Here is a 21,328-nt window from a genome sequence, read left to right on the forward strand (position 1 = left end):
CCCTCACCGACGAGATTCCCCCACGTGGAATTTTAAGAGGTTCCCGAAGCAAAAAAAAGATCAATCTCGCACTGACGACTAAGGACCAACCGAGACCGTAGAACCGTAGAGGTTTGCTGCCGCGGCGAGACGTACAAATTTCGGATCTAAGCACGTAAGATTTTATGACTCGTATTAATAGTCGTTATTTGTCCTACGTGAAATATTCAAATCTGAATCTAGAGTTAGATGAAAGTTGAATTATATAATACATTTGCAATCGCGATTCAGCTGAGAAAGTCAGGTCTAACTCTAAATTAAAATCTGAGTATCTTACTTGAAGCAAGATTCAAATAACGACTATTAATACGGATCTATGTGATACGATCTCTCAAAAGTACACACAATCAACCGCATGGGCCAGCATTTTTATCATATGCTATTACGACATATCGCGAGTCTTGAGGAGCTCGGGAGATTAATAACATAAGTGATTTCCTTGCAATTGTAAAATAAGTCTTTTAAACGAAAAACGTAGCGTGAAAGAAGTGCGATTGATTGATGAAGTTTAGACGCACATTCGTTTAGGAAAATTGTCGGGATAATTCTACTGTATTATATTTCTCGACATATGAAGAGGGAACTTCTTAAAACTCACCGACACCACACGAGACGTAAGACGATCGATGTGCCCGGTAGCATCACTCCCGTCTTCTGACACATACATACGAAAACAAGTAAGAATTAAAAAGCTAACAGAGAAAAGGAAAAAAAAAAACGAAGGCAGCATCGAATGCCGTGCATAGTATTTAAGGATAGTTAGTTTAATTTCTCTTAACGTTTAACGTAAGGACGCGCGGCTGCAATTATTATTATGGGTGATCTGTAATAAGAGTGTAAGGGAGGTGCGCGTGTGTACGCGTAACTCCTGTTAGTATTAGCTAGTCAACAACGCTAAGACGTATATAAAAATACTCCGAGAGATCCGGTTGACTTTCTTACACCGTTATCAGACGCGACGAATTTGATAAAACTTCTTTTCTAACGAACTCGAAAGTGAAGTGAGTATTTTTGAGCTGTTTTTACCATTTGGAAATTTACAGTCTTTGGATCACTTGCGACACATGTATACATACACACATACACACATATATATATATATATATATACACACAAGTACGCGTAAGATATTCATTGAATTCATGTCGTATAAATACGACGCATCGCATTTCTCGCTATATGCTGCATTGTATAAGCTATTGGTGTTTTTACCGAAATCCTGTTGTTCCTACTGTTCAACGAGATATCTCGCTATTATTGTAGATATCGCGTTCACGACGTCGATAGCGACTCACACGTTTTCACCTGTTGTATTTGTCCTCTTTATTCTATGATGATAATAATAATAATAATAATAATGATAATAATAATAGTGATTGCTATTATTATTACTTTAAATATTAACTGCAATGCTATGTTAGCTTTAAATGTATCATACTCGAGATCCTCATGTACACGAGCAGCAATATACTTAAATAAAAGTCTCAGAACTTTACGCTCGTTATGCATAACTATTACGCTCGCATTAGTGCAACTGCCGTTTCTTGCAAAAACAATTTATTTAAAGGAATCTTTCGTAACAAATGTAACAAATGACATATCGTGTGTTTTATCTTATAAAAATACGATATAAAAATATCTCTGCGGGAACATACAGGCGACTCTCGAATAATACGGTTAATTGGTTCCGTGTTACTCAAAATCGTATGGAGATTTAGGATTCGTACAATTTTTTATTTTGCTTTATATGCATTGTCTTTTATTGAGTAACTGTGTTATTCGAGAAGTGCTTGCATCTCCGGCGATTTTCTCATTCGCTTTGTTTAAGCGTTTGCAGCGTTCTCTCATTTGCGAGCAAACATGCGTTTACTCGTTCTTAAAGTTTGGCGGGCGTTTCTCCATGAAAGCGCTCATTCCCTCCTTCTGGTCCGCCTAAACATTTATGTTTTTATTTATCATTAATAAGTTTGTTTCTTCTAGCCACTCAGTTCGTCAACATAAACTGTAAGCTTACCGTGGCGAATGTACTATGGAACAATCGTCTCTCGTAATCGAGACCCTGTTGCAAGCTGGTTTCGTACGCTGAAATTCATAAAACGTATATAAGTGCATTGCGCTCCGCGCAAATTTGTCAAAATCACGACGAATCAATGTAATTCATTAAGATAACTTTAGATTACCAGTATTGACAGCCCTCTTGGCTAAGCCGACGATTATCTGTGAATGAGACGAGATTTTCTCGCCCAATTTCACGGCTTCTCCAACGAGTTTGTCGGCTGGAAAGATCTTGCTGACCAAACCTGTAAGATAGAAGTTTGCGCGTTTGAAATTTGACAGAGATATGCGTGCACGTTGATCGAAGAAAATGACCGTGAAGCTTTCGCAAATCACTTGCAGGAAGCTCAATTTTTTAGCAAATTTGACAATAATGGAAAGGAGCTTTATAAAAGAAACTCACCGCTCCTTTCAGCTTCCTCAGCGGTGATCTGATTGCCGGTGAGCACTATCTCCATAGCCTTACTTTTGCCGATATACTTGGGCATCCTCTGACTGCCGCCACCTCCAGGTATCGTGCCGATGATGATTTCCGGCTGACCGAATCTGGCCTTGTCGCCGGCGTAGATGATGTCGCACATCATTGCCAATTCGCAGCCTCCGCCCAACTGCGCGATTGTGAAGGAGATGAAACAAACGTTTTATCATATGACTTTCTAGCGTTCTTCTGCCAGAGCTTTTCTGCTAATAGCAATGCTACTTACGGCGAAACCATTTACAGCGGCGATGACGGGCTTCTTTGTTTTGGCAACAGCGTCCCAGTCACACAGGAAGTTGTTCTTCTCATTGGACGGGTATGTATTGTTGCACATTTCCTTGATGTCAGCACCTAATGGTCATTGTCGTTAAAATAACGCCTATTTATACGCATTTATCTGTGCAATAACACATCTAACATGTGGAATTTTTAGTGTCTAAAAATTTGTTCGATATGAAGAATAATTGTAGTTAACATTATCATTCCATAAGTATTTTTAACTCTGATCTTTAAATAGAAACAGGAAAGAATTATCAGTCTTAATAGGAAATATATCCATCGTCTTAATTTACAACGTCCTGTATATTCTACAACTAATTCTTTAATTCCATTATTTAAAATCCAGAAGATTTTAAATAAGTAAGAAATCTAATGGTTTTGGAACTCTCAAACGTCATTATTTATGGTAATATATATGAGATTATGTAAGATTACAAATTACAAAGATCTGTGTAGAATCAATTTTAATCCTAGTCTTACCAGCAGCAAATGCTTTCTCGCTTCCAGTAATAACGATGGCACCGACAGCAGGGTTTTTATCGAAATTATTCAAGGCATGATACAACTCTTTCATTAATCTCTCGCATAATGCATTTAATGCTTTGGGTCTGTTCAAAGTGATAAGACCTACATTGTTCTTTTCACCTGCAGTCTCGATCTTGATAAACTCAAAATTGTTCGTTTCACCTGTGTGAATAAGAGATTATAGTAGATTTCTCTTTAAAGAAAAAAAAACATTTATTATTGAACTGTACTTTTGATAATACTGCCTTTGAAACTTCTGGTAAGGCTGACTACGTGACCTCGTATGATGTAACACTTATGCGAATCGTTATCGTTACTGTGTGCATATGATAAGTACTTACGTAGTTTTTCAATTAAAATCAAGGTTGTATAATATCGCAGATTGATTTATTCGCACGTATTTAATTGCGTTAATTCACAAAAAATAGTGGCAAGGAACCACTTGTATCAATATTATGTATATAAAAAAAAGTGAATACAAAATTATGACATTGAAAACAAGTTTTCGACTTAGCAACAGCCGGCGACGATGAATAACTATACCGGGTGTGCACGTGATAACAAATTGGATTTCTTTTAAGATTTATACAATCGAATATAAGTAACGCAATGCCTTGAGAAAAGACTTATATTTGTCATACTTACAGGAATAATATCTGATTGCGGGTGCGACAAATTGTTGCGGAAATCGAGCCGCATGTGACACACGCGAGAAAAGAATTTTCGACAGTCGAGTAGCAGACATGTTGAACGCTTTGATATTCTCAGTCAAGTGGCGTCATGGAACTCGTTTTCTCTCGACAGAGACACGACGTGGCAATCTAGCCAACTTAATGATGCAAATGTTTCTCTGATGTTCTGGAGAGAGAGATTTAGAGAATCCTTTATATATTTACATTAAATATTTACTAATTATTATATATTTACTAATTATTATACATTAATAATTTAATAATTATATTTAATAATTACTAATTTAATAATAATTAATAATTTAATAATTATTATATATTTACATTAAATATGTAAATAATTATATTGAATGTGTGTTAAAATATTAAATTAAATTTGATATTTATTAAACTGAGCTCAGACATAATTTAATGACTAGTAATTTTTATTTATTAATTAATCGAGGTCGTCCGCGTGAAGCTAGAGAAAAATTAATATTTTACTATTAAATTATTATCAAGGGAGAAAATGTAAAATTTACATAAAAAATGGGAACATGAAAAAATTGTAAATGAAAAAATTTAATAAAATAATTGTTATCTTGTGTAGAAGCAACTGTATTTTTTCAGAATTTACGTAAAATGTTCTCTCAGTGCTGCCATTGGCATCCAACGTGCCCTGAGGAGAAATAATGTTTGTCTGAAAAATTTCTATCATTTTATCCAACACTCTGTCTATCTTATCTTAGTATAATTTAATATTTTGGAATTTCATGTTCACTTTCGTATCTTTCCCGAATTATTTGATTTGTGATTAAGTTTTCTTCTCTTTCTTATTCCCGATTTTATTTTTTTGCTATAAAGTTCTTCTTTATATTGTTTTAAATTGTACAAATTACAGTTTGTAAATATTACAATATTTTTTACTGGCCTGACAAATTAATATCGATTTGCATGCATTTGTAAAAAAAAGTACTGAAAAGAAACCTCAGTTCCAGATCAATGATCTGCAACCGTGATCGATAAACCATGCGACACTTAGAGAAGAAAAAGAAATAAAAAGACGCTCTTCTGTCGCACGTTACACGGTGAAAGTATTTGATTTGGACGCGAAGGGGGAATTCACGTGAACAGGTAACGGCGGTAAACACATGACTCGGCATCGGACGAACTTGAATTTACCGTCAGTTCACGGTCGTTCGTCCATTCGCCTTCTACGGGATCATGCGTGTAGTCTTGCTCCTCGTGTTCCTGGCGAACGCCAAGCTGAAAGGATGTAGCGCAGGTTTTAAAATTTACAGTCAATTTTATTTACTTGTAATATATATAGATATTTCTTAAATTATATATATATATATATATATATATATATATATATATATATATATATATAATTTATTTTAATTTAAACTTGCTTTAAATTTACTTTAATTACACAAATATTTGTGAATAGCTTAGTTTAATTTATAGACAAATTATGAACGGATAAATACTATCTGAGGAGAGATAACACATCTACAGGGTGCGGCGCCAAAATTCGGACAAATTATATATTTTTTCCAAACATATTTTTTATTGCAAAAACGAAAATATTTACAAAATTTTTTTAACCACATTGTTTGTAAGGCCATAAAGAACACATTTACTCAATATATTCCCCGTTTGCTTGAATGACCGCTTCCATTCTCGGTATGAAGCGTGCGCAGGCGCGCTTTAATGTGTCACGGTCCATATCGGTGAATGCTGCTTCAATAGCGGCTCTCAATGATGCGACATTTGGATGTCTGGACTTGTTCGTGACCCTTTCAACTACGCTCCATACATAGAAGTCCAAAGGATTCAAATCTGGGCTGTTGGGAGGCCAGAATTCTTTCGACCAAAAAATGTCGACGTTGTCCGACAACCAATTTTGCACCAAATGACTTGTGTGGGTGGGCGCATCGTCCTGCTGGAAAACATACGGTTTTCCAGACGACACAGTTTCTATCCACGGCTTCACTACATTTGTCAGAACACGCAAATAAACTTCTTTTGTGACATTTTCCCCTTTGTTAAAGAAATGCGGTGGCATGACATCACCCTCACTGGATACAACACCTAGCACATGAACATTCGCCGGAACTTTCGTTCTTGCAACAATAGGGACATCTTCAGGGTCGTGGGCGAGCCAGCGGTCATTCCTTCGATTGATTTTCGCATCCGCAGTAAAAATTTTCTCATCAGAAAAAAACTTGAGTCGTCCGACAGCATTGTTTTTTAAGGAACACAAAAGCAGGTTGCAGCGTTCAACTCGCTTTGTCCTGGCGGCTTCGGAAAGCATTTGTTTCACTTTAATTGTGTAAGACTTGTAGCGGAGGTCCTCCTCGACGATTCGACGCATAGTTTTCTCGCTCACACCAACAACCGACGACAATTTTCGGATCGACTGCCCTGGATCCTCAAAAATCAGCTCCTGAGCCCGTTTAATCATGTCGGGCGTCCTGACAACGCGCTCCTTGGAGTGGGTTTTCCTCGCCGGTGTTGCAAAACCTTTGTTGGACTTCTCCGACTCATTGTACTTTGCGATGATATCATACACAGTCGATCTCGGGTACCCGAAGAACCGAATGATTTCTGTCGCCGAGCGTTCAGCGCGAACACTTTCGATAATCGCGGCTCTTCGGTTATATTCCGCACTTGGTTTCAACATTGCGACTGTTTCGAGGTTATGATGGTTTAGTACATGTATCAAGCTATTTGAACGCTAATCGCGACATCTATCAGTGGTATAGAACGGCGAGAATTTCAAATTGAATTTTGTCCGGATTTTGGCGCCGCACCCTGTAATCTTATATTGATTTGCAGAAGAGATCTGGAAGCAGGATTTGTCCGAGGAGATGCGAATAGGCACTTCCACAGAGGGCTACGATCGCGTGGGACTGCGATGTGGCGCCGATAAGATGACCGTGGAACTGCGAACCACTGAGGACTTTTCAGGAGTAATCTACACACAGGGTAGTTTCCACTCACGAGAACCATCCTGCTTTCTTGATCCGGTTCGTGGTAGAAGTTTCACCATGAACATCCCTTTAAATAAGTGCAATACAGAAAAAGTGAGCAACTTTATATATATGTATAATTTTTTTCGTCATTATTACTCTTTATTTTATTAAGGACTTAGTTTATACTTTATTACGAATTTTATATGTTATAAAAACAATTCTCGTCACGATTAATTTTCAAGCGATTTATCGCCGATGAAACTGAATATGTAATTTGCACACGATATTTTTTAACATCCCAGACAGCACAATCTACTAAAAGATATTTTAAAGATGTTCAAAAGATGTCCTTATTTCTTTTGGACGTCTTTAAGATATCTTTTAGCAGGTTGTACTGTCTGGGATATCGCGCTGTATTTAGTTTTTAAAATTTTTCCCATATTCTTATTTATTAATTGAAATAATAACAGAACTGAAAAGTATTTTAATATGTAAATTATAATATTTTCTAATACACGGTTTTTGAGTAAATTAACATGATTGATCATATTCTTCAATGAATATACACAGTATTTTCTTATAAGCATTTCTTCAGTTTCTGTATATTCGAGAAATTATTCTTAAAAAATAAACTCTAGCTCTATCAGAAAATCTTAAAATTGATAAATATCTACCAATGTAAATGTCTATTTCTAATATATTTTTATATTTTTCTGTTTCGGTAATAGGACGGCGAGAAGTACAACAACATCGTGGTGGTGCAGCACGACGACGACCTGTTGACACCGGGAGACGCTGCTTTTACGTTAGAATGCGACTTCTCGAAGCCGAGAGATCACACGGTGACGGCAGATCTTAATGGGAGCAAGAGAAGGTGAGTACGTTGACTCGTCATCTCGTCTCATTAACTCTACTCGTTTAGAATGCGATGCGAATGCTGATCATTACATGCACGCTTCTATCAATCAATTATTCATGAGCCTAATGAAGATACGATCGCTTTTCTCTAGGTTATTATAAATTGTAATTTACGATTAGTAACGAGCATTTCAACATATCAGCATAACATTTTTGAAGTGTTTACAAATTTCCATAAGTGAAAACTGAAGAAATAAACATGTATACTTTTTCTTTCAAAACACATATATGCAGAGTGTTTGGAAAAGATTGTATCTAGTTGTTTCCAACATTTTACTTTTTACACTGGAAGTTACATTGAGAAAATGCCTTTTAGCTTGCTAGACGGCTCGAGAAAAAATAAGAAGACAAAAAAAGACGCAATGCGACATGAAAAAAAATAACAATCCTTATGATTGATTTTAACACAAGAGAAACTTTTAACTGCAAAATAGGGAAATCTTATACTTGACGGATATACAATGTATTACTGTTTTTTCAGATACACAAGATCCAGTATAGCTCTCATCGATGTCGATCCAGGAAGCGACAGGAATGAAAGGGCCGCATACGTGGAGAGCTACAGCGACCAAGTCGTTTTCATGCCGGACGCCGCGTCTCGTAAGGCAAACGACGAATTGTGAGACGCCAATGTGTGCTAGCTAATAAAGAGATAATCAGCAAAGAGAACAACACGATTCCTCTTCGTTTCGCTGCTCGAACGCAGTCATCAAAACGGCCAAAATCGTCATTCGTGGCACATTTCTCGTCGACGATCGTTGCTCGCGAATTTTTCGGCTAGCACAATCGGTGTCCCTACAAAACGCGGAGGATCGATAATAGCCACGCTCTTCGATAACGTGGCAAACACGTCAAAAACACCTACCCGAATTAATTTTCAGGATAAAACGCGCCGTCGCCTCGGCATTATCTGAGCTAGATCTCGCTAGTGAACCGCCGTCGAGAGATTCCAGTGAGACTGCAACGCACTCCGCACTCTACAGAGATTGTCATTGCCACCGTTCACCACTGTTTTGTTTGTTGTTGTTGTTCATAATATATTATATAATTCGTTGATGAATCTTTCTCTTTATCTCTCATTCCATTAACGTAACGACGAGTGTAACCTTCGGTCATCGCATTTCTATGCACGATTTCTTGCGATCTACTTTTACTCGAATATATTTCAGTATACATATAAGATTCGCCGATAACCTTCCTTCACGACCCGAGTGTGTCGGGAAATTCACATCACCTTTATGTAATGTAATATCATTGACACAATAGTCGAGGAATTTTGGCGATTCTTTTCCTTTTCTCTCAACGATTTGCGAGACTACCAATCTATGCGCGAAGATCGTGATTCGATCTTCGCGCTAGACTGTAAAATCACGATGAGAAAGTCGATTGTCAACAGTATTGGCCGCCAAGTAAATCGCCTTGTTGCTCGATGCATTTAACGTGTTAAAGGTCACGGTGATAATCGTTTCAACCATCATCGAGCGAGCTGCTAATGTCGTCGAATGGCGATCGCACCGAAGCGTGAACGAGTTCGACTACAACTCGATGAGCGGTATTTTCGTACCTTTTATTTAGTAACTGTTATCGAATCGTAACTGATAACTATTAACTGTTTACACTAAATAACGGTTATTGGATTATCTAATTTTTTTGTGTATGAGGAATTTTCCAACTCTTCCGGACTATTGAATAATTTTCAAATTCGTAAGAATAAGAATAATCGTCATTATTTATAATACTTCACCTATCGTATAAAACATATATATTAGCCTACTTTCTATATATACAGGGTGTAAAAAAATTAGACCGACAAACTTTGAGGGGAAATAGAAGACATAAAAACAAACATATTTTATTAATAATGTTTTTCTCTACGACGCTTCGTTTTAATACTACAGGATACAAAATAGGAATTTTATGATTTAAAAAAAAACAAACATATAAGTGGAAAAATTAAATTTATTTCAATTACACATATATATTTTAATCTTCAAAAAACAATGAACAAAAGAACGGAACAAAAATGCGCAATTGATTAGCTCAATTTATAATAAATGTTCAAAAATTCCGCCATTTGCTTCAACACAAAGATGACATCGTCGAAACATTGATGGTCTCACACACTCGAAGACTGCAGGAATATTCTGAACCTGATATGCTGCAGCAGTAATTCGAGCTACCAATTCTGCTTCAATAGGTGTCTCATAAATGAGAGTTTTTATATGCCCCCATAAAAAAAAGTCAAGCGAAGATAAATCTGGTGACCAGGGAGGCCATGCGATAAGACCTCTTCGGCTTATCCAGCGCTCATTAAATCTTTGGTCTAAGTAATTGCGCACAGTAGCACTAAAATGGGCAGGTGCTCCACCGAATTTATAAACATTTATTATAAATTGAGCTATTATAATTGAGCATTTATTATCAATTGCGCATTTTTGTTCCGTTCTTTTGTTCATTGTTTTTTGAAGATTAAAATATATGTGTAATTGAAATAAATTTAATTTTTCCACTTATATATTTGTTTTTTATTAAAATCATAAAATCATAAAATTCCTATTTTGTACTCTGTAGTATTAAAACAGTAGTATTAAAGCGTCGTAGAGAAAAACATTATTAACAAAATATGTTTGTTTTTTTTATGTCCTCTATTCCCCCTCAAAGTTTGTCGGTCTAATTTTTTTACACCTTGTATATATGATGTTATTTATTGAAAATCGAATTTAACTACTTGCCGATCCAAATATTTAGGGAACTGAAATTTTCTTTAACTATACGATTAAAAAATTAGATATTCATCAATTTAATAAAATTTGAAGTAAATAGTTATTGAATAACTAGTTATTTATAAACAACGGTACCCGAATAACAGTTACTAAAAAATAACTATTTAGATCATCACTACTCAATGATAATGCATTCTCTCGTGTCTTGGAGCCGAGTTGGCAAGAGATGGATACATGCCTGAGACAATTAAGGAATCCCTTTTAAGGAATTTTACATACAACTGCCCCACTCTTCTTATCCCCTTCTTTCTCCCATCTTCTTTTACTTCTTCTTTATCTTCCTCTCTCCAGACACTTACAATGCACGACTGAAGTTCCCGTACGCGGTTGTTGTACGCCACGTGAATGAATCTAATGAACGGGTGGAATCGTCTGGAAGCCGAGGTGCTAGCAATCCGATACGGTATCACGCATATCCGATTGACGGCAAGATCGAATTATAATTGGATTTTATGTTACGGAAGATCTTCTAGCGGACTTAATTAGACTTAATTTGAACGGAGGAATAATTGATGTACAATAGCTATGAAAAAGTGTGTTCTCTTATCAGCACGCGCGCTAGAGAGAAATCTTCTTTACGCTTAATAATCGCGTGACTTGACCTATCAGAAATTTTTCTCATATCAACGAAATAGCGATATATGTCCGCATAGATTATAAGGTTTATCTTTACGTCTTATCGATGTAGACCAGCAGTAGATTTCAATGCGCGTCACATTGACAAGTCCCCCCTTCAGTTATGTCTCCTTGTATATAAGAAGCAACTAACGAGACATCATTGGCCAAATCGGTGGTCTCACTTGCGGGATACTTTGAGAGCAATTGTACGACACGGAGACCGCGCATTTAATTCGTCGCGATAATGGCAACTGCGAAGTTCAAAGAAACGTCCCCGTACCTCAAGCCAAAATTTTCACCACCGGAAGATTACCTTTACAATAGGTGAGCAATCAGCCATTTATCGTAACGCTACGTTGATGTGCAATGCTTTGAATAAACACTCGACCAATCGTGTCGAGGAAGAGTTTTCGAATTTCTAATTATTGAGAGAAATACTTATAGAAAATCGCATATTCTCTTTCACTTACTACAGTGAAAATATATTTTTGCAGATATTTAGAAAACCTCGCTCTAAAGACCGACTCACGAGATGATCCGGTTGTAAAACTGGCTCTTTTCGGTGCGGGACGTGCCGGAACGATACATTTGATGTCCATAATGTCTAGTCAGCGTGTGAAACTTCTATACATCGTCGATGACGTCGAGAGCAACTGGGCAAAAATAGAAAAATACTGGCATCTGGAAGATGTTATTTTTCTAAACAGCAAGCAATCGCACAGAGTATATAAAGATCCCGAGTAAGTAAATACATTACTAAAGATTTAGAGGTCAGAATTTAATATTTACCAGTCTATTTTAAACTCATCGTTTTAACATGTACGAGCGAGTGCATTAGACATACTTGAAAAACATTTTCAAGAGAAGCGGTTTCTACATGTTTACTAGATATACACGTTAGATATCTAGACATTTGCTAAACGTGAAAGTTATCGCAAGCCATTCAGTCGCATATGTTATGCCAACTCATATTCTGTAATTTATGTAGCGTCGACGCGGTCATCGTCGCATCGCCGACTTTCACTCACGAGGATATCGTTATCGAGGCGCTGGAGGCGAGAAAAGCGGTCTTCTGCGAAAAACCTATAGCGGAAAATCGCGTGAATTGCGCCAAGTGCTACGAGACGGCCAAGAAAGTTGGCAGACCGTTGTTTTGCGCGTTCAATCGACGATTCGATCCGTCTTACTCTACGGTGCGTGACAGAGTTCGCAAGGGAGAAGTCGGACATGTTCACGTGGTCAAGACGATCTCACGCGACTCTCCTCTGCCCAGTATAGAGTATCTGAAGATGTCCGGCGGCATCTTCCACGACTGTATGGTCCACGATATCGATATGGTCACTTGGGTTGTCGGAGAATATCCAGACAAGGTGCAGTTTACGCGATTATTTCGAAGAGAAAAAGACCAACACTCATATCTTTAGCTTCTACGTGTCTCAGTTTCGCAATTAACGTTGTACATCTATTAATTTGCAGGTTGCAGTCATGGCTGATGCCAATATTCCGGAAATCAAGGCGATTTCTGATTTCGACACAGTCGTTGCGACTTTGCATTTCCCCTCGGGCACTCTTGGCGTGATCGATCTGTCTCGCAACAGCAACTACGGATACGATCAACGTCTGGAAGTATTCGGGCCTAAAGGCATGATACAGGCCGACAATGAGCAACCGATATGCTCGGTACGCAGACAGTACGGCTTAGAAGGGCCGACCACCGCTCCCATCTGGTATTCGTTCGCTAGCCGATACATGAACGGCTACCGAAGAGAGTTCGATCATTTTATCGACATCGTGCTGGGCAAGGCCGAATCTATGGTCAGACCAAAGGAGATCCTGGCGGTTAGTAAGATCGCAATAGCTTGCGAAGAGTCGGCTCGTACCGGAAAAATGGTGGAATTAAAATGGGCGAACGGAGAATTGCCTTATCATCAATAAAACTTTTGTTTCAACGTTATATATAAATGCGTTTTATATTAAATGTGTAATAAGCATGTGTATTACTTTAAAAATTTTTCTCCCTATACAAAATGAAATTTTTTATAGGAAGATTCGTACACGATGATAAAGCAGCTATACTGTAAATATCACAAAGTGTGATTTAAATTAGAAGTGAATAAAAGCTCGAATAAACGGAATTTCTTTCCTCGCGCGATTTTACTAGGGTGGAAGAGAAACAAATTCTGTCGTCTCTCAAAATATATTATTTCGCAAGCTCGTATAAGGTTAAGGTATTGTGACTTAACGACGCTTACGCTAAATTAGAGAACGTTTAGTAGATAGCTAATGAATAAATCAAGCCATACAGTTCGTCACGACTTTTATCGTTGACCAAGAGAATACAATGATATACCAAATACCTTATTAAAGGGAAAAAATAGCGATAGTACAAAAATCGACGTTACCCGTAAAACTGATGCGCGTTTGTATAAGAATCGCTTTCTGTAACAAAGATTCTCGTAAAAAAAGAGAAATGGAAAATCTATTCGTCTGTCATTATCATTTTATGTACATGAGTCAGTCGGTTTCTTTAATAAACAATGAGGAACTGAGTTTGAGCTAATCGTACGTCAGATTCGAAAATGTTCAAAACACTAGCAAATCGTTAAACCATAAAAACCGGCATCCTCGCGTGTGGATTCTGTTTGCGCCATACCGTGCACGATTCATTTAGAATCTATTAATACTAGATGTGTATATACATTTGTTCATATTCATCATTTAAACGGAATATTACAAAGGAACGCGAATGATTGACATATGTTTCGTGACACGTAGAAAAATCTTACGGCTTATTGTGTCTCTGTTTAGCAAATTGTGTACGCGTGAATCTCGCATGTGAGGCCGTGAAGATCGAATTAAATCTGGATATTCAGTGTGTATCGCAAACCTACTGCATCGCGGTGATCGTACTAAGTATCAAGTTTCATTAACAATTCGACGTTTTTTCAACTTATTCTCAAGAGCCTGATGTGATTCAATGTGGAAGTAATGCGATTTATTTAAGCGTTGCACATATGTGCAACAAAAAAATACATAAAGTTGTGAATATATTTCGCGAATTTAATATCTTTCTCTCCTATAGCAGCTCGGAATTGTGAATCCTTTACGTCATTGCTACAACTCGTTCCTATGAATCATTTATGTGACTTTACGTAATCAGGCCCGAAATGCGTGTACTTGATTGCAAAATTGTTGAGTTATAAAAATTGCCCGATACTATGAAAGTATAGAAAGTATAACAAATAGCTATCAGACGGCGCCAGACGATACTTAAAAATTGCTTTAACGATCGTGGGTCCCCTCCGTCTTTATTGCGTGTCCCGTATTCACAATTTCGCTATATGTCTTTTCTTTTTCTCTTAAGCGCGCAACGTCTTTTTAACATTCAGAATTTCAATGATTTTGCGAACAGCGCGGCGGTGGCTTGTGTCTTATCCCCTTTAAATCTACGCAGTTCTGCGATTACTTGCGCCCTCGTGAAGCCCAGAGCTTCCAATTCCTTGACTGTGACTTCCGTGAACGGATCGTGCGGATAGACTGTCGTCTCTAATACAGCGGATCTGCTGGACGACATAGATGTACCAGGTTGGTTGCTGCTTCCTTGACCATCTGAAAAGTTTTCACATTTGGTAAGTATAGCAAAATCTTCTTTGCACAACAAGTGAAAATGCAATAAAATATCATTGTTGAAATACTAAAGCCATACCAAATCAGGATAAATTACATATCAATATATTTATTTATTTATTTATTTATCAATTTTATTTATTTATTTTTTAAGATAGTGAAACGTGTGAGATAAAGATTGAGAGGATAGTGTACTTACCATTTTGCTGTCTTTGTTTTTTGGCATCCCTCGAACTGTCTTCAAGAGCGCGCTGGAGATCTCTATCGTCCAATACGTCATCGCTATTGCCGCTCAGTCTTGCACACTCGGGTAAATCACCTGTTCAAATAATGAGCAATAAATCAACAAATTTTGATTAGTATACAGAGAGCCTGACAATTAATCATATACTCGTTGTTTGCAGATAGAATTCATCAAACTGAACACAAAATTCCTCCACCACTTTGCAAACAACCACATAACATTTTAAATTAAAATACAGAGAAAAAATCAACACACAGACGTACCTTCTGCCAGAAACGAGGTCTCGGTGCCGGTGGTTCCAATTTTTAAGACGTTTTTCTTCAGGTCTATGCAACATTGATGTCTCTTGAGCATATCCAGACCCAGCAACATGTCCATAGGCTGTTCTTCGAGAACGCTGAACGACGTGGTTAGATGATCATTGCCGATCTGTATTTGTACCATGTGTATACGGCCGATTATACGTTGAATGCCGACGCCTTTGGCGACTCCGGCCCACCTTGTGTCTACCAGCCGCATAATATGGCATCTTTCGGCGCAGCTGGCAGACATTATCGTTGTTTGCGCACCTTACAAAGCAGAAAAAAAGAGAGATTACGCTCCCAATATTATGCTGTTTAGCGTTATTTATCGTTGAGCTACTATAATACCCAAATAGGGGCGAGATTTATTAAAGTTGAATGTAGAATCCTGTTCTTTCAGTTTTATTTTTTTATTTACACAGTGCTCGCGCATTTCGCGGTCTAAAATTAAACTGTTTTTCTGCATGCCACGCGAGATGATCTTCCGAAATGCGCGGATTTAAAAATAGACGCCCACTCGTCCTTCCGATGCAGCGGAACAAAGATACTTAAAAATAGCCCTCTGAGAGTATGATTCAACGGTATTGACATTTCATGCACTTTATGACGCGTGGATATCCTTGTGACCTGGGGTAAGTGTGCATTCTCTCGTTGCAGTTCCCATCGGATTGGAGCCACTGGCAATTTACCTGAATCGATAAACGCTTTGACCGGAAACCCGTTGACTTTGCAATTGATGTACAGCATGACAACGGTGCCGAAGGTCTCCGGATTGTACTCCATCGCGGCCTCCATATTAGCCTCAATGTTCTTCTGCCTGATCTCCTCAGCGATCAGTCGCTGCGCCTCCGTATCGAACGGATCCGCGTTCATCATTCTCAGCCGTTGCGCCTGGCGTTCTTCTCGAGCGTTTATCTGCTCTCTGAGTACAGTCGAAAATCTATCTATAATGTACGAACGTTTAGACCACAAGTGCGAGACACAATGTCGTACTGTTGCACAAGGAATCGCTGCTTACCCAGATTCCCAGACAAGAGTGCGTCGGCTAATCTGGGATTGTTTTGTTTCAGCAACGCCAGCTGATCCGGATTAGCCAGGAACATGTTCTTTATCAGCGCGGGATCGTCCTCGCTGCGGGGATTCTGCACTCTGCTGCTGTTCGCGTTCGTTGGAGGTTGACGATTGTTAGATGACCCGGGAACTCTGATGGAACTGAAGTCCAGTAACGGAATGGCTAGAGCGACGTTTCTTTGAATTTAGTACGTTCATTTCTTGCAGGATATTACATGCTATGTGAGAGATGATCAAAAACAAAAAACGAAATAATTAATACAATAAATAAATCAGACTGCTTTTACTGTCAGCATTTATGATATATAATTTAAAAAATCTATATGTAAATATATTTACATAAATATAATAAGGTATATTTAAGCACATCCTTTTTAAGGAAAATTTTATGGAAAATCTGTATGTTATATAGCAGCATTGCTAAGCTAGATACTGATGATGAGAAAATAAATAATTATTTTATACTATTTTTATTCCTAATTTATTTCTTTATCTAATTATATCATATTTTTGATAAGCAATAATGGATACTGGATAGTAATAATACATAAAAACAAATATTTTGTTGTTTTATAAGCTTTATACAACTCAAAGTAGCACATTAAAAATTTTTTTCGGAAATTATTTTATATTTTAAGACTGCGATGCTTTTCAATAAATACCATTGCAATTTTTGATATATTCAGTCAGTCAGAATCATTTTGTGCATTCTTCCTTCTTTGAAAAGAACATTTTGGAAACAAGCCTAAGTTCTGTTTCTATCGATATTAGTAGACTCTAAATTCAGATCAAGATTTAATCAGGTTAAGATTAATCAGTATTGGTAGAAATGAGCATGAATGATGAATTATAATAAATCTATAGTATATATAAGTATCTGTAGTATATTTATAAACTACAATGTTTTTTACTTTTAGCTAAAGGTTACACATTTTACATTTAGAGTGAAACAAGTGTAATTTAGCATTGAAGGCAATAGAAACAAAGTTTCAGTGCCATAGTTCAGCTGAAAAGAATAGATATAAATTTTCAATACAAGTAATGAATAACGGAATGCAATGTATATGAAGTAACTAAAGAGGACAAGAATACAATGTATTTTGCTAATGTTGTTTGGCAATTTTCCTTGAAATTAACAAATGTATACATAATTAAATCAAAGTCAAAAGCCAAGGTCTCACTATTAAGACTGTCGTGTTATCTTCTCGCACTTCGTATCAAGGAAAACGAGATAAATAACAATTTGGAGTTATAGGCAAGAAGTGTGATAAGTAGCCGCGGTTGTTTGCAATTATGCTTGGATTGTGTAATATTTAGGTGATTTTCTTTTTTTCTTTTGACGTCTCTACAGACACGAAAGACCGTTATTTACCTCTATTGAAAGGTTGCAGGTTCATGTCGCTGCCGCTCTGGTGCATGTGCTGGAGTATGACCGCGTCGCCGTCGCGGATACCATGATCGCGCAGCGATTTCTTATCGTCCATGAGAGGCAGGCCGTTGAACGCGATGACGATTTCATGGGCCGGCACGCCGCTCTCGATCTCGCAGAACGCCTTGAAGTTCTCTAGCTCCAACTCCTCGCTCACGTCCAGGACGAAGATGTCGTCGCTGAGCGTCGTCACTGTCACCTTCATGTTTCGGATTCGCAATAGTCCACGTTGATTTCGAGAATAATGTGTGATACGTTCTCGTTCGAACTCCGTCAGCAGGTAAGTGTTGATTCGTTGTCGAGAAATCTAAGGTGGTAGAATGAGACCGCGGATCACGGGAGTGATCAGGGGGAATCTTGGAACGGAAGGACGCGGCGGAAGGGGCGGTGTGACTAACAAGTCCTCCGGATGTAAACAACTGCCCAGCTCAGCAAAAATATTCCCCCGACCGACCGCCAGCCACACGTCGACTCCACGGGCAGCGCGCTTGTGCGCCTGCGTGAGAAATACTCGATATATATATCGATATATCCATATAGATATATCGAGATATATGTATCGATATTATCGATATATATCACGAGATTCGAGTGCGAGATGAAAATACTGCGGAGAGAAAAAATTCAAGAGAAATTTAAATTGATAATAATTATTATTTTTATACGTATAATAGAATTTAATTTTAACTTTCTCTCACGATTGAATGTAGCGAGCAAAGCGAGCTAGCGTTAAAATATTTTTCGCCATATTAGACAGTCTTATCTTATTGGTAAAACGATTCGAATTTTCCAGAATCGCATGATTTATCGACAAGTTATGCTGTCAATATCCTTAAGGAAATAAAAAGTTTAACTTGTTGAGTCATATTATTAAAAAATAAAAGGCTTTGCGACTTATCATATTTCTCAATTACGAGAAATAGAGAATTTTGGAATTAATAAAACTAATTTAGCTAAGACATAAACCTTTTTTTAGCGCAGACTCAAACCCGTTATCTTTGTCAGTTCTAAAGTTCCTGCTACGAGCCGCCACTAGTTCGAAGCATCGAGGTCGTAGTACGATTCAACAATAGCTCAGACATTTTTACCATCAAATTGCACGAATCGACAACAGGTCGGAAGGATCTTCCTTTTCACATGAGTATGTTTACGAATCTATAATTAATTATAGTCTCAATCTCGAAGATTGTAAATAAGCGAGAATTATAAATACTGGCCGTGGATTATATTATATCCTCAGACACAGCGTGTACAAGAGACATCTTAGAGATATCTATATAAAAGATATATGAGAAATATATTTATATTTATTTTAGATATCTTTTAGACATATATTTTTGCGGAAGAGTCACAGGCAACTGTGTTTACTTACTAAAAAAAATATATTTATAATTGAGTGAATTCAAATGTATTCATGTGATACATTAGACACATTTTTACTTTTCAACAATATGATCCAACAACAAATTAATCTTCTTATTATACTTTGTATTACCTATACGGGATATAAACATGTTCTAAGGGTCAATCGCCACTTGTCATTGCGAGCATGGCGTGAATCGGTAATTACCCCTCGTTCACGTGCAACGGTGCATCTGTCGATCGACGATATGATAAAACGCACATCATAATTTCTCGGGAGAGTGAATAAATACGTCATCGAGATAACACGAAAACATCAAACATGGTAAATCACGGAAAATGATCAACGATTGTTAATGAGCGCATATTGCATCTCGTGTGCATAATAGCGCGTTTGAATAGTACTTAACGAGTGATTATTCATACGACGCGTTTCATTCCAATCAATAACGACACAGATATATCGCCTGTAATCTTTATAGATGTTACGAATAGAACATTCGATTGCAATATACATATTCGCGCGAGATATGGCATCTCGTTAGTGATGGCAAAAATAAATATTTTTAGGCCTATCACTTCTACAAAGACCGACATAAATAGCTTTAATCGTAGTGGTGCTATGCGATTTTCAATCGTATGCAAGTGAACGGTGTACAGATATTTTCTACGTCACATATATGAACATCTTTTTTATTATCATGAAACACGGTTCAATCATTTAGAGTCCGTATTAATAGTCGTTACTTGAAGCTTGTCCTACGTGAGGTACTCAGATCTGAATTTAGAATTAGATGAGAGTTATTTATTTAAATTATATGATATATGCGAAATTTACATTTGCAACCGCGATTTAGCTGAAAAACTGTCATATCTAACTCTAAATTAAAATCTGAGTGTCTCACCTGAGGCAAGTTTGAAGTAACGACTATTAATACGGATTTTAGATAGATAACCTCAACACGAAGTGATAGTACGTTTTCCAACATTATACTTACATATACATATATGTAAGTATACAATATACATATATGTAAGTATACAATATACAGATATTTTTTATATCATTAGATACATAAATATTTTCTTTTTATCATCATGAAATAATTTAATCAGCTAGATTTCTTGAATTCCCGGTTAATCGTATCTATTATTAGATCATACTATTTGATTGAAAATTGTAGTCCTACGGTATAACATTAAAAATAAATTTATAAAAATTTATAAAAATAAATAATGACTATTAATATAATGATTGATAATATTATATATAAATATATGTATAAATATAATAATATTATTAATATTAATTGATATAAAACTATTGCGCCGGGGCGTCCCCCTATAATACAAAACTCAGGCTCGCGCGTTCTCATCTCAATGCCGACAATTATGACATATTTCTTGGATTCAACTGATTTCTCTCTCAGAATCCGCTTTCATCTTCGACAAGATCTTACTAGCTCTAATCGTCGGGAGGCTCTCACCTCCCACACAGGCTTCCAGCCACCTGTCTAATAATGCGTTCGCTGTATCCGGTGCCGCCTAGCTGTTTCCGGTATCCGGCTGGATGTTACCCTCTGCGGTGTCCTCACACGCGACCCCTGCGGAAAGGGCACGAGCCCCCAAAACACTCCACGCTCCAATGCATCGCCTACCCCACTTTTCCTGAGAGGGGGGCAACCCTCACGTGTGTGTCTTCGGCGTCCACGCGATCGATTTGTTATTACGGTTCGTCATTGTGCCAGAGGAACACGGCGAGAGCACCCCGAATCGCCGTTTTTCCAGCGAATTATACGTTTTCTCGGCGCACACTTAGCAAAAACAATTTATTCATAATCTCTCATCAATTTCGAGTATCGCACGTCAGGATGGAGAAGGGTACAATGTAATTTCTCAGTAAAGCTAATGGTCGCACCATCCGTCCTGAAACGGATGTTGCTCGC

At 37.4% G+C, this 21,328-nt stretch overlaps 4 protein-coding genes across 5 annotated transcripts; 2 read left to right on the forward strand and 2 right to left on the reverse strand.

The window, feature by feature from the left end:
* Positions 1-1,579: 1,579 nt before the first annotated feature.
* Positions 1,580-4,187, reverse strand: LOC116842339 (probable enoyl-CoA hydratase, mitochondrial). Its single transcript, XM_032811419.1, has 7 exons — positions 4,022-4,187; positions 3,332-3,538; positions 2,799-2,923; positions 2,498-2,702; positions 2,220-2,339; positions 2,054-2,121; positions 1,580-1,971 (listed from the first exon to the last, which is right to left on the reverse strand). The coding sequence occupies exons 1-7, from the start codon at positions 4,119-4,121 to the stop codon at positions 1,906-1,908; spliced, it is 891 nt and encodes a 296-aa protein (XP_032667310.1). The 5' UTR covers positions 4,122-4,187; the 3' UTR covers positions 1,580-1,905.
* Positions 4,188-5,221: 1,034 nt separating this feature from the next.
* On the forward strand, positions 5,222-9,006 carry LOC116842342. Of its 2 annotated transcripts, XM_032811424.1 has the most exons (5): positions 5,222-5,332; positions 6,892-7,139; positions 7,757-7,902; positions 8,428-8,546; positions 8,828-9,006. In XM_032811424.1, the coding sequence occupies exons 1-5, from the start codon at positions 5,272-5,274 to the stop codon at positions 8,830-8,832; spliced, it is 579 nt and encodes a 192-aa protein (XP_032667315.1). In that variant the 5' UTR covers positions 5,222-5,271; the 3' UTR covers positions 8,833-9,006. The 2 variants fall into 2 exon arrangements, with proteins under 2 accessions (XP_032667315.1, XP_032667314.1); XM_032811423.1 differs by having other exon boundaries at positions 8,428-9,006.
* A 2,446-nt stretch (positions 9,007-11,452) lies between these two features.
* LOC116842338 (myo-inositol 2-dehydrogenase-like) lies at positions 11,453-13,654 on the forward strand. Its single transcript, XM_032811418.1, has 4 exons — positions 11,453-11,671; positions 11,842-12,087; positions 12,336-12,717; positions 12,824-13,654. The coding sequence occupies exons 1-4, from the start codon at positions 11,592-11,594 to the stop codon at positions 13,280-13,282; spliced, it is 1,167 nt and encodes a 388-aa protein (XP_032667309.1). The 5' UTR covers positions 11,453-11,591; the 3' UTR covers positions 13,283-13,654.
* LOC116842336 (protein DDI1 homolog 2) lies at positions 13,648-18,501 on the reverse strand. The gene is made up of 6 exons (XM_032811415.1): positions 17,964-18,501; positions 16,539-16,754; positions 16,210-16,464; positions 15,482-15,787; positions 15,174-15,293; positions 13,648-14,956 (listed from the first exon to the last, which is right to left on the reverse strand). Exons 1-6 carry the CDS (start codon positions 18,223-18,225, stop codon positions 14,733-14,735), a joined length of 1,383 nt encoding a protein of 460 aa, XP_032667306.1. The 5' UTR covers positions 18,226-18,501; the 3' UTR covers positions 13,648-14,732.
* Positions 18,502-21,328: the final 2,827 nt, after the last annotated feature.

This window comes from Odontomachus brunneus, unplaced genomic scaffold (genome assembly GCF_010583005.1).
Source record: "Odontomachus brunneus isolate Ranch 3 - 2012 unplaced genomic scaffold, Obru_v1 Obru_scaffold_024, whole genome shotgun sequence".
Lineage (NCBI taxonomy): Eukaryota > Metazoa > Arthropoda > Insecta > Hymenoptera > Formicidae > Odontomachus > Odontomachus brunneus.

Coding starts and splice junctions, on each gene's coding strand:
- LOC116842338 (XM_032811418.1), top strand. CDS start 11,592: ATGGCAACTGCGAAGTTCAAAGAAACGTCCCCGTACCTCAAGCCAAAA. Junction 11,672..11,841: donor GAAGATTACCTTTACAATAG/GTGAGCAATCAG, acceptor ATATTTTTGCAG/ATATTTAGAAAACCTCGCTC. Junction 12,088..12,335: donor AGAGTATATAAAGATCCCGA/GTAAGTAAATAC, acceptor TAATTTATGTAG/CGTCGACGCGGTCATCGTCG.
- LOC116842336 (XM_032811415.1), bottom strand. CDS start 18,225: ATGAAGGTGACAGTGACGACGCTCAGCGACGACATCTTCGTCCTGGAC. Junction 15,788..16,209: donor CAAAGCGTTTATCGATTCAG/GTAAATTGCCAG, acceptor CTGCTTTGTAAG/GTGCGCAAACAACGATAATG. Junction 14,957..15,173: donor AAAACAAAGACAGCAAAATG/GTAAGTACACTA, acceptor AAAACTTTTCAG/ATGGTCAAGGAAGCAGCAAC.
- LOC116842342 (XM_032811423.1), top strand. CDS start 5,272: ATGCGTGTAGTCTTGCTCCTCGTGTTCCTGGCGAACGCCAAGCTGAAA. Junction 5,333..6,891: donor GCTGAAAGGATGTAGCGCAG/GTTTTAAAATTT, acceptor ATTGATTTGCAG/AAGAGATCTGGAAGCAGGAT. Junction 7,140..7,756: donor ATAAGTGCAATACAGAAAAA/GTGAGCAACTTT, acceptor TTTCGGTAATAG/GACGGCGAGAAGTACAACAA.
- LOC116842339 (XM_032811419.1), bottom strand. CDS start 4,121: ATGTCTGCTACTCGACTGTCGAAAATTCTTTTCTCGCGTGTGTCACAT. Junction 2,924..3,331: donor CGAGAAAGCATTTGCTGCTG/GTAAGACTAGGA, acceptor AATGACCATTAG/GTGCTGACATCAAGGAAATG. Junction 2,340..2,497: donor TGAGGAAGCTGAAAGGAGCG/GTGAGTTTCTTT, acceptor TCTATCTTACAG/GTTTGGTCAGCAAGATCTTT.